At 41.1% G+C, this 12,808-nt stretch overlaps 1 protein-coding gene across 3 annotated transcripts in view; it reads right to left on the reverse strand.

Moving 5' to 3' along the window:
- Nucleotides 1-12,808, reverse strand: part of FOXN2 (forkhead box N2) — a 46,266-nt gene that overhangs the window by 23,733 nt on the left and 9,725 nt on the right. For 2 of the 3 annotated variants that reach the window (XM_026095437.2, XM_026095431.2), the window contains exon 2: nucleotides 2,078-2,628. In XM_026095437.2, the coding sequence (XP_025951222.1) occupies nucleotides 2,078-2,614 (537 nt within the window). In that variant the 5' untranslated portion in view covers nucleotides 2,615-2,628. Of the gene's footprint in view, nucleotides 1-2,077; nucleotides 2,629-3,507; nucleotides 3,579-12,808 lie in introns of all 3 variants that reach the window. The other variant, XM_026095433.2, reaches the window with a different exon arrangement.

Below are 12,808 nucleotides of genomic sequence, written 5' to 3' on the forward strand. Positions count from 1 at the left end.
AGATTGAGAAGCACACCTTATCTCAGCGCCTCTATTTAATTTTCCTACATGAATTTAGATATTTTTCTTATAGTAAAGCAAAGTTATTGTTTTCTCTTTCTTTAATGGAACAGTAGATGTAGACAGTGAATGAATGAGAAAGCTTAGGTGCATGACAGTACAGAACAGGTAAGTCAGTCAAATACAATTTGAGCAGAATGTATCTCAAAATGAACAGAGTTTGTAAGTAAGAATTTCTGGCATCAAAGAGTTCAGCAAAGCACTGAGAAAATCAGAATACACCTGAATTAAAGGTAAGCCTATGTTATCTTAGTTTGACTTAGTTTTTCCTGACAAGATTCCTGATTCATGTTCCGACATTCTGCCACTACGCTGCCTTATGAATCACAACTTTACTGCCAGGGAATCCCCGTCTCATTTTGTTGCAGGAGGTAAAAAGTCTTTATTGAAGTCAGCAGAGAAAGAGGGGAAAGGATTACCCCCTGGGTCTGTCTAGGTTGTGCAAGGGAACACAGCGAAGAAGTGCCTCAAACTAGCTGAGATCTGAGCCAGTGCTACACTTACCATACAGACTTGGGTCTAGCCTTGTACATAGAGTGTCTTTAAGCTAATATACCCTAGGCATGACTTAAGTTTGTATCCAAACTGGCAAAATCCACATGGTATTGTGCCATACCATGTTAGCTGATACCCAAGCTGCTAAGCTATTTGGTATCCCTGCAATCTATTCAATTTCACAGTATGACTGTAGTCACAGCTATGCTAAAAAAAGCAGTGAAGAAGGAATATGCTTAGAAATTTTGGCATGTAAAAATATAAAGAATACCAGTTTAAGTCATTAGAAAGGATGAGCCCTTCCAATCCAACACATACATTCTGCATCATTTTGTTAAAGAGTAGCCAGTGGCAGTAGAATATAATTATTCCTTATATATTGGCCAGTCTGTATGGATACTTTTGGTTTTTTTCATTAGACAGCAAGAGAGCCAGTAGAAAAGGAAGAAATTTTAGAAATAGGAGTCCTACAGCAGCACAGGCTGTAATCCCAATTCTTGCAGGCAAGGCAATGTCAGTCATCTTAGTCCTTGTTCATAACTCCTGTGGGCTTCTGCGCCCTCCTGTGCCCTCTGTCCTGTCCTTTGCATTTTATTGTCTCCCTTAGCCTGTCCACGTCTGCCTTCTCTTCTTCAGTCCTCTGTGTAGGCATTGTGTCTCACTTAATTTCTTTCATGTAATTCCTGTTGACAGAGCAATGACTGTGTGCGCGTATTCACACGCATGTGGAGGTGGAGGTAAAGGGAAGAGGAAAAAGAGAGCCCCCACAACCCCCAGCCTGGCACCTCGCACCACAGCAATCACAGGCTGCTTGAGGAAAACACTCCTTCCACTATGCGATATAGCAAAATGCTCACTGTAAGTACAACTTCCAGAGTTTTAACTGCCATGTTAACAGACCTCTATTCAGAGGCTTATGAGCAAGCCAGGTACAGCTGTATGATTACTCCAGCAACGGTCCCTGCCAGAGATACCCTAACAGTACATCCTCCCTAGCCATCAGGGTGCCCCATGCCAATTCCAAATCCCATAGGTGACACAGTTCACTTTTTTTTTTTTTTAATAAACAGAATATTAGTATGGACAGAAAACATATTTTATTTTCTTCATCCTCAAATAAATGAGTTTCTCAAAGGAAAAAAAAAAGGTTCAGCAAAATGACCTCTTAAGACAGATGTCTAAAATTTCAGGCTGAATGCCAAAGCCTGACAACATAATAAGTAAGTGCAAGCAGGGTCACTTACAGTAACACGTTAGCCAACTTTAGAAAATGTGTCGCAGCTAGCTCCACCCAGTCAGCACTAAGTAAAAACACAGGATGACAAAAATCTCTTTGTAATTTGTCAGAAGTGGCATTTCTAAACCATGTACAGTTGCAAATGAAGTGTTGCCATATGATTTCAACACACAACTGTTTCATACATAGAAAAAAAAAAAGACACACACATTCTTAAGAACACCACTTTTCTTCATCTCCCCGTCAACTTCAAGCTTATTACACTTCCTTCCCCCCATGTCTCACCTTGCCATGGCTTCTCTCCACCTTTCGGAAACATTTGTTCAAGGAAAGGTTGTGCCGGACAGAGTTCTTCCACCCTGTAGGTGCTGTGGCAAAGTAGGGGAAGCGCTCCAGAATCCAGCTGTAGATTTCTTTGACTGGCAAACTCTTATTTGGAGAATGTTCAATAGCCATGTAAATGAGAAGGCTAAAAGAGTAAGGAGGTTTGGAAGTGGCTGATTTTTTTTCCGGATTCTGGTAGCAAGAAGGTGAGAAGGATGGCACGCTGTCACCCTCAATGTCATATAAAGGGCTAACAATCGGAAGACCCTCACTTCCAAGACTGAAGTTTGTTAGAAGATTAGTACTTTCATGCAGCCAGTTCAAATTTGTGAGCTCATCATCTGTTGAATCGCTGTCCACTACAGTGGCCTTTGGCCTACCAGCATCGACTGCTTCGGGCAAACTTCCCATTCTGTGAAACTGTCTTAATCCTGCAGCTCTTCCTGCTCCTGGTGTTTCAGCTTTCTTATCCGGAGTCATTCCAGTGACTGGACCCATTTAGTTTTATTGGTCTGCAATAAAGAAAACAATTAGAAATCAATGTAAACTTTAAAAATTGGATTGTGTTGCAACCCACCAAACCATCAAAACCTAACAGGAAGGCAATGCTGTACCATCCCCATATTGTACAAGAATAATACTATGACTGATTGAAAGCCAGTATCCAAGAGAGCCCTTGTAGTAACCTTATGAGCACTTGCTAACTCGCTCCAGTTTATAGCCAAAACCTATGTTAAGCACTTGGAAACTGCTATACCTATCTTCAATTTACAATTTGGATACAAGAATAGCTATTTTGATGTCACCACCTAAAAAAATTTGAAAAGGAGCTTAACGGGTAGGCTCTAATCCATTCAGTTCTCACATTAGTTGTTTAACTATACTCACTATACTGTAAATTAACCATATCTAGAAGAGTTTGACCTAGATCCCTAAAGAAGACAAAATAACTTGCAGAACTTAAATCACTGTAAAAGTAAGTTTACGGTCTCAGATCAAATTAAGTCATTACAACACCCCCCCCCACACACACACACACACACAGTCATTCCTAAGTACTCCCTCTCTTTTCTGCCAGGAGAAGACTTGGACAGCTGATCAATTCAGCTAGTTCCTGCACAACTGCCCAGGTTTAAAAAGAAAGATGCAGCCCCCTTCCTTTCCCTCCCCTAAGGCGTTGTTGCTTTAACCCAGATTCTTTTGCAGAACTGGTTAGCATCACTCAGAAGAACACTTAAACCAGCAAAACTGAGGGTGGTGTAATCAACTCTGAACAGGAAAGCATGATCAGCTGAGACAGCAGCTCAGATTTGTCACAGCAATTATGTATGACCACATGCTTTACATTTTTGCCTAGATTTAAAATATTAAAATATTTTATACATACATACACACATATACTATATGTCTGTCTGTCTGTCTGTCCATCTGCCACCTAGAAGGCACAGTCTGGCAATCCATCCTACAGAAGAATTATACGAAAAAAAATTATCTTCTTGCTTGTATAGTTTTAAAAGGGATCATCTAGCAAGCTGTATTATACTGACAGCTGTTTTTCCTGCTGATGTAACCACGTTTAAGCTCCTCTGTACCTACAGCTATGTTTGCCAATGCTTTATCAGTAGCACAGACCAACAAAACCACTTTACAGACATGGCTACATCAGCATGCTATAAATGCAAAGCACTCCTATGGATGCAGTTTACTGGCAAAGCTGAGGGGGAGGGGAAAACAACAACAACAAAAAAAACAGATCCTTGTGCCAGTACTTGGGATATTATTCTGGTAGGATGCTCCAGCTCCTGCTCCAACAGCTCAACTGCAGAAGAGAGAACAGGCTAGAATAGTTTTCATATCACATCTTAACAAACAATTCTACGCAACTTGTTGCACGTTTCCTTATAACAGCTTTTGTAGGACTTTCTGTAAACACATGGTTTAGTGCACTTGTATCTTCTCCTACAACGGAAGTGGGGTGCAACCAACTGGCCAGCTTTGCTGCAAAGGTCTTGCTGTCCCACCTGCAAAATCATACTGACATCTGGTTCTAACCTGACAATCCAATCCCATCATACCCACGCTTAACAGTTCTTGTGGAGATCGTTGCATCAATCTGGTTGAGAGTTTGGTGAAGTTCTCTAGTGCACTCCTTTACTTAACTCCTGATTAGCAAGGGCATATAACTCTAAGCCATCACAGAAAGAAAAATACCCCTAGCCCCAAAGAGGCTCTAGAATCTCTAGGCACTGAAAGACTTAATGGTGCCCTTCTCCTTTAGCGCTACCATTTCTGACAGTTTGTTGCTTGTCATTTCTAGTAGCTTGAGCAGTAAGACAGACATAACAAGGTTCATGCTGCCTGAATAGCAGATCATGTAGGAAAACATAAGCACACAATTACATGCAGTAAAAAAAAAAAAAAAGATATAATAAGATTAAAAAAGATGTTTGTGCCTATCACTGCTGCACAAGCAGACTCAGAAAGAGATGAAAATATAGATACATATGTATACACATATGAAAATGAAAAATAATCCTGGGAAACACACAACAAAAAATGTCAGATCAAGACTATTGCTACTGAGATTTTATACATATACAAATAACCAGATAACTAAAAATTGTCCCAAACATTATTATTGGAGCACTCCATTCTGTGGGATCTATTTATTCATGCAAAAGTTGGGCCTTCTATTTCAAGGACAAATTAGGAGGTTTATTAGCCACTTGATTTTCCTCATTTTTGAGAGGTAGAGTGCCATGAGGGAAAAAAATGATATGGCAATATAAAAGTGCAGAAGAGCTCCAGCTGAGGAATACATCCACTTTACGCTCCCTAACAGAAGCCAGAAGTCAGAGCACAGCCACCACGACGCCAATCGCTGTTGGACACCCAGGCCCACCGCCTCCACCTCGCAGGTTGCACGGAAGTCACCCTGAGACACAGCTCTTCCTCCTCCAGAAAATGGATGGTGTTTCCTATCAGCAAATTCTTCTCCTCTCTTCATCCATTCTTCCTCTTCCTCACCAGCTATTTTAAAGATTTCCTTGTCATTTCCATCAAACCATCCCTTTTGTCAGAGGACTATCGGATCCGGAGCAACAGAAGATCAAGATCCTGCAGCAGGTGACGTGCCACCTGGTTGTGCTGAGCAAGGTGTGCAGCAATTTCTCCATGTTTTTCAGAAAACAAAATCCCCCTGAGAAAGCCCACTGCTCCCGCTCTACAAGAGGAATTGCCACAGCAGAGTACAACTAGGAAGGGAAACTCACCCTCTTTGAACCATGCTGCAGGTGACCACGCCACGGCCTGTGCTGCAGCAGCTGGCAGAAACCCTTCCCAAGAGCAAAAATGGTCATTTCTCTAAAGCCCTCATCCTAAGCAGGGCTGTTTGGGTAACAGGACCTCTGTTTTAACAACAACATCTGTACCTATGCTTACTAGTACTAGTGCTGGAAACCATCCCCAAATTTGCTATTTATGTGAAGGGACTGGCATGATTAGTTACTAGCTCAGTCACTAAAAAATTTAAAGCAAACTGAACTGCTGAAATAGCTTGTCAAAAATAACTTTGCTCTCCCTACAGTTTACTTCTCCCGCAAGCCATCAGAACAGATTTATACTGGCAGTCAGTGAATGCTGGCTTTCAACAGAACAGTTTATACATATGTCTGAACTATTTACTTTTTGAATCCTTTCTTAAATTAAAAAGCAAACAAATAAGAAAAGGACTAATGATATAATTCATAAAGTGAGACAAACCCAAATCCTGCTGCAATATGGGTTTCACCATTTTCTTCATAATGAGTAACTTTATTTCCTTCTTCTGTTCCTCTTTAGTCAGCTATGTACTAGCTTGCACTACTCAGCTGTACAGCAGTAATTTTAGTACTCAGTTCACATTACAGGAAAGATCCCTTTGCAAATCTTCAGCCAGCAGAGTGGATCAAAAGCATGCATGTGCACACACAAACAAATTTTAGGTTGCTACATTCCCTTTGTGAACATGGGGCAATAAAGTCTAGTTTATAACACAAAAATAGGAGCTTGACACTCTTAAGGTCTTTTCAAAGATAAAGAGGGAAGAAAAACATTAACTTAATCAAACTGTCATTTAAAATCAGGTGGACATTGTGGTGTCAAGATGCTATTTGTTTGTACGCTCTTATGTGTTAATGGAGAGATATTAGAATAATTAATTCCCTCCTTTAAAAGAAAATCATTTGCAAGCAATATACTTACAGTGGAAAAAGTATGCAAACGTGTTTCGCTTAATACGAGCATCACCAAAAGCTACATATATGTTTCATATTAGGTTCCTAGCGCCCAGTTGACCGCCTCACACATCCTCCCCACGGACACATCAGCGGAATTTAAAATATTTTCTAAAATGTTATAAAGGCTATTAGGCTACTATGGTCTAATAAATAGGAAAAAAAAATTACAGTTCCATAACTACTGCAGTTTTTAAAGGGTGTTCTTCAATGGTCTAAACTGAATTCTGCATCAAGGATCATGTAAATACAGAAACAGCAAAATATGTAAAAGGAGAAGTTATTTTTAGTAAAATCACACTTATCTCCAGAAAGACAGCATCAAAATTCTCAGTTGAATCACCTGTTTGTGATGGTCCTTAACTTTCCACACCTCATTAGTGTTACTGCAGTGGAGTTAACTGGTATGCTCTCGAATGCACAATCTCAGCCCCAAGTCAGTGATGTACTTTATAACATAATATTCTGCACTTGTTTTTCTTTATCTCGAAGCAGAATATTCTAAGCTTTAATTCTGTCCATTTTACTATGACCTGCTACTGTATCAGCCCTACGAAATAACTGATGTAGGCAGACATCCCACTGCAAAGAATTGCAAAGCCATAAAAAGCTCACCCTTTCTCTAGGCAAAGATAATTTACCACAGCTTCAAGGGGTACTCCACAGAGGAGCTCATTAAAAGACAAACTTCCTTGCACCTCCCCAGCTCTCAAGCACCTAAGGACCATGAAGACTACAGGAATTACTTTAACTATTCAACTGGCAGAGCACTGCTTTCTCCCCAGTAGCACTGTCACTGGAGTGCATCTGAAGGGACACAAGCGGTCACGCATGCTTCCGAGAGCCCTCATCATTCACAGCCACTTAACGACATGTAAAATTCGCTATATATTTTTCTACGTATGTACTCTGCTAGCCCGTAAGCATACGGAACTATAAAAATATAGCTTATAAGTTGTTATTTCCAAGATTATCACTTGCAGCAATTTTGCTTTAATATTTTACATAACGGACCTATATCTGACCAAAGCAGTCTTTGCTATGAGCTAACAAGCTCTTGTGGACACGAATGATCGTGGTAGGAAGGCCACAGTATGAGCAATGAGAGCATAGCGTGAGAGAAGGAAAGACCATGAAAGTACTCCACCAATTTCGACATTGTGATAAAACTGTACAGCCTGGGACCTTCATATTTTTTCCTCATGTATCTCACTCTTACCCATTAGAAAGGTTAATATAAACCAGGTCAGAGGTAGCCACCAGGACGTGTGCTCCACAGTGCTCCCATCCAAGCTGAGCAGTACCCATATAAAACAGTGAGGGGAGAGGGGGAAATCTTGTAGAAAAGCAGGGTTAAGAACAAATATGAGTGTTGCAAGGCCATTCAGTGCAATTTATCTTCCACTCTTATTTTCTTACTGCCATTTCCTCTGCCTCTTAAACTACTTCAGTGTTAGAAAGCCTTGTAAGAAAACACCTCTGAATGGCATGCATCTGCTGAACTGGAGAGACACACTTCATTTCCCCATCCTCCTGCTGTCCCTGAGCCCCATCTTGCCAAAGGAGGATGACAGATGGCAACCATTTAACTGACCTCTCTAGCTGGCATTTTGAATGCCCAGAAACTCGCTGCAATTCCCACAGTGACAATCCCAACCCTGAAAGCAGTGCCAGAATGCAATCTCTAGCCTTCCACATTCAAAAATAAAACAATCTGTTCACTTGCTTAACGCACAGGCCTAAAAACGTGCAAGTTTACACTGACTCTGTCCTATTAGCTTTGCCCTATCAGTAAATACATAGTAACACAGCACACTGATTATTATTAACACTTGCAACTGAAAGCAGAAGCCTAAGGCATCTAAATCCTACAGAATTCAAGCATCCAGCTCTTGTAGGCACCTTCAGAAAAAAGCCAGTTGAAACACCTACTCCTCAGATACCAAGTACTGCAACAGACATCAACATTATTTTGCCATATAATTATATACAGAGAACTATGGTAAGAAGATTAAAAGTGAAGTTAATCAAGGTTGCTTGAACAAAACTTAGGAAACACCAGAAATAAGGCAAGAGAGACAACCTTCTTTCTAACATTCTTGTGATTTTTGTATCACGAGAGCTCATGGAAAAGCTAGGAACAGGCCTCAAGTCTAGTAAATACAAGTCCAGCATCTGAAACCTTACTAAGTCTTCGCTCTATGGCATTCTCCAAGCCACTCATGACCCAAACAGCAAGGCAGAGTCCAAAGGGCAGATTACGGCTGTAGGTGTGCTCAGAGTGCTCAGGTTTAGAGAGGCCTTAAGATACCAGGGGACGATATTCAATGTCACAAGACAAACAGCGCACTGCTGCTACTTAAGAAACCAATCCAGTACTGCCCAGTAATTACTAGTTCATTAGAAATCAAAGAGTTACTAACTAATACAAGCTCACATTACACACTGAAGACAAAATGTCAGTCCTGAGAGCACAGACCAAATGATTCAATTCTGCTTGTGGCAAAATCAGAGGCTGGGCAACAGCACCTTTAGTCCCCAATTACTGTACCTCGCACACACATAACAAGCAGGGATGCCTTCTTTTTTTCTTGAGCAACGAATTCTTAGTTGAAAAATCCTCAACAATCCAGATACCAAGTTCAAGGAAAATCTGTCTCCTCTAAACATAGAAGGTATCTCTCTGCATACCTGTTTCCTATGCATGGCCTGGAAGAGGCATATTGTTCTTGACATTCATTCTCTCCCTGTTTTCCTTCTTCCCCTGCCAAAACACACAACGAAAACAAAAAGGGCCTTCACCCTTAAGTTTTCCTCCACCTAGTTATGGTTTCGTAGATGTACTAATTTTATTTTAAATGAATGAAGTATTTAACCATTCTGATTTTTACCATTTGCTTGCTTATAATTTAAGAAACAAAAATATCACAGTGCAAACTGACAATCTTCCTGAGGCCTTGAGCTCTCAAAATTTGTTCCAACAAGCATCAGAAAAGCAGACGGGCAGAGATGTTCAGGGCCTGCTGACTTATACACAATCAATTATCAAACCCCCTGAAAATCATGCCTATGAACAAGATTTTCGCAAGGTGGGTAAAAAAAGTTATATATGCACAGCCTCATGATTTTGTTTCCAGCATTTTAACCCAAAAATAGAAATTAAAATTATTTCTCCAATATGTTTTGATTTGCATATAAAATGTGATGTTTTGCTAAAGGCAAGGTGAATAAATTTTCCTCTGATCTAATATTAGTCTATTATCTCTGTTAAATCTTCCATAGAGGAAACACACACATCTAGAAATGCAGCACCATCTGGGTAGGAATAGCTGCTGTTCTGAAGTAATAGGATATGAATTTCCTTCTTTCCTGTAAGAAGGAAGAAAAAAAAAATCAGCGATACAAAAATAAATAGTTAGAGAAGATGATAGTTTTTTGCCATCTTCTTTCAAAGTTCATAGAAAAGCTGAGTTTGAGGGAGGCTGTGAGGTATTCAGCATAGTAGATAAAATCTGCAGTTAAATCAGGTTTGTGCATCCCTACATAACACTACTACAACTTCACTTGGATTAAAGATATTGAGCACTGCTATGTTCTACCACATAAACGAATAATTTGTATTTTATAAAAACAAAGCTTCATTATCTTAAACCAACTGTTTAATAAAACTAGAATTCAGCCTGTACATGTACTCTTGCAAGCAGTGAAATACAACACATTACAGTCATAAGCAAAGCCAGAGAACTGCTGTTGCAGTACTGTGTGATCCCTGGGCAAGCTGAAAGGATCCACTTCCCCTTTTCCTCCTGCTCCTCTTTCCTCTTTCAAACATATCACCCTACTCCCTTCCTTGCACCACTTCTGGCATGTCAAATCCCTCACTGAATGGATTAACAGAGGAAAGCTTTCCTCCACACACACAGACACACACAAACACACTCACTCTTGGGATAGTTTTCTGCTCCTTCACTGAGTTAGACCCCCTGGGAGCCAGTCTGACAAATACTGGAGGTAGCATAAAGCAAGGCAAGAAGCATGGAGCAAGGGGAAAAAACAGGAGTGGAAATTCCCCATCTCAACCTTGGTCAGTTGCTGACACCACAGGAAGCCACACTGACACAACAAATGTTGTCAGAGGGCTATCAACAAGTTTGTGATCTTCTGCAGGATTAGCAACAAGACACTTGCTGACATACCTTTAGGAGCTAGGAACCAGCTCTAGCCTGTGCCAACTTAAGGTTTCTGTCACTTACTCTGCGTAAGTGCTAGAATTTGCAAGGTTTCTCAAGTTCAGTAAAGCTGCTGTTATTATTCTAGAAGAAATTCATCCCTTAGCCTATAAATGAATTGCCAGATGTCCTGGCTAGAAAGCCAAACTGATGTATAACACAAAGCATGATTTTGCCAGTAGGCTGTTCCTGAATAAGTCTCAGCTCTGGCAGAAGCCAGGTCCACGGGAACAAGCTGTATTAAATAACTCCAGCCCACCAAAGGTGGCATTACTACCTTTTCCAAAGCCACACTGCACAGCTGTCATTTTATTATAGCCGCTACTCACAACACGCAGCTGAGAGAGAGATCTGACTCCTTTTCAACTTAGAAGAGGGACTTTTCTTTCTGGTAGAGCACTGCACACAGCCTAGACCTCCTACTGCTAAAAGAGAGGTGGTATTCCTCTGCAAGTTTCACAAGTATTGTGGAATAAACCTCCCTTGCAGTCAACATCATCAAACTGTTTTGTACGTCTGCTAACAGGCCCTGCTAATGTCGTCAGTGCCGAAACGACAGGGGAACTTCCACAGAGTGAACTAGGTTCACCCATCTACCCAAAGCAGGATACCTCTTACAGAGCCAGTCCTAGGAAACTAGGACCATTTTGACCACCTTCTCATTAAAGCTGTCGACACACCTATATGCCTGGTAGGAATTTAGAGACAGGAGCACTTTGAAAGCTACATGATGAGTGAATGGTACACAACATACAGCAGAAGCAGGAGGAGTTGCCATGCTCTGGCTGCCCAGACAAGAGGAACAGGGCAGCTGAAGCTCTGGACTTGCCAACTTCAGCCATGGACACCGGGCACTAGCCTGGATTCACACCGAGCTACACAGCAAGCCCGCCTTGCCGGGTCTCATACACACGCCCGATGCTCACCCAACTGGGCTTGCTGGCTCGGCCCAGGGCCTTGTTGGCCATCACCAGCCCCTCGGGAGACCCTGGTTACTGCCTGGGATCTGCCCCATACCTGCTGCAGGGGCAGACAGGGGCAGCCACCCCTGTGTGCAACACAACCGATCACGCTGGGAAACACCACTCAAGTCACCTGTCTGTCAGCGCCAACCCACTTGAGAGCAGCTCCTCGGTCGCTTTTCCATGTGCCTTGCCACTTGCATCTCATGCGGTAAAGTGGCACCTGCACCACGAACCAGCGTGTCTTGCATGCACTTGTGCTGTGCATCCACTTACCACTTCACAAGACATCAACTGCACCAAGACAGCAAGCACTATCCACATGTTAGACTACCACTGTAGACAGACATACAGAAGTGATTTTGCCATGTAATACTCTACCACTATAAAGAATTCAGTGTTTTATTTAAACAACCAACCATAAACCAAGAACATACTGAGGCTTACTTTGTGCCAAGTTATTGTGCTAACAGAGCTGCGGCTTGACTGGTCTTTTCTTTTCACGGAAGTACAAAATTGTACTCGACACACAATATCAAATTTATATGTGCCATACAGCATCCACAGGTACACCAGTACCTCAGCTTAGGTCACCTAAACTAGTATATCTGGGAAGACACAGAACGTGGTAACACTGCGGCAAATCCTTGATAGACTTAAAAAAAAAGAAAAAGAAAAAGAGAGAAAAAAAGAAATTACTATGCACTGTCCAAGTCTGAGAAGGAGGAAAGAATTTTGATCCAGGAGAAGAGATTTTTAATATCATCACAGCTACGGCAAATGAGAGCAGCTTTGTAACTGTGCTCTCTGCAACAAGTTCAGAGAATGCAGCCTTAGTTACAGAACAGTAACATTTGTGCTGCACTACACACAATTTTTTACCAACATATCTAAGCTCTGTGAGAATATTAAATAACAACAAAAAATCCTTAAAAACCTTTTTGCATGCAAGCAGCTATACCAATATTAAACTCTTCTATTGATTTTGCTTGTTTCTGTGCATTTACAAGAAGTGTATCTACATCAGGGATTATACTTAAATATATCAGTGCATACATAGTGCTGTTTTAACAGCACTATGTATTTCATGTATAAACGACTGCCACTACTCACATATGCAAGTTTATTGTAAACTTTCAAGTCAGCATGCATGCAACCTAGGAGCAAGTAAAAAAATCTGTGTGTGTTAAAGGGAACAACAACAAAAAATCCTGGTACAGCTAATGA

Source organism: Dromaius novaehollandiae, chromosome 3 (assembly GCF_036370855.1).
Source record: "Dromaius novaehollandiae isolate bDroNov1 chromosome 3, bDroNov1.hap1, whole genome shotgun sequence".
NCBI lineage: Eukaryota > Metazoa > Chordata > Aves > Casuariiformes > Dromaiidae > Dromaius > Dromaius novaehollandiae.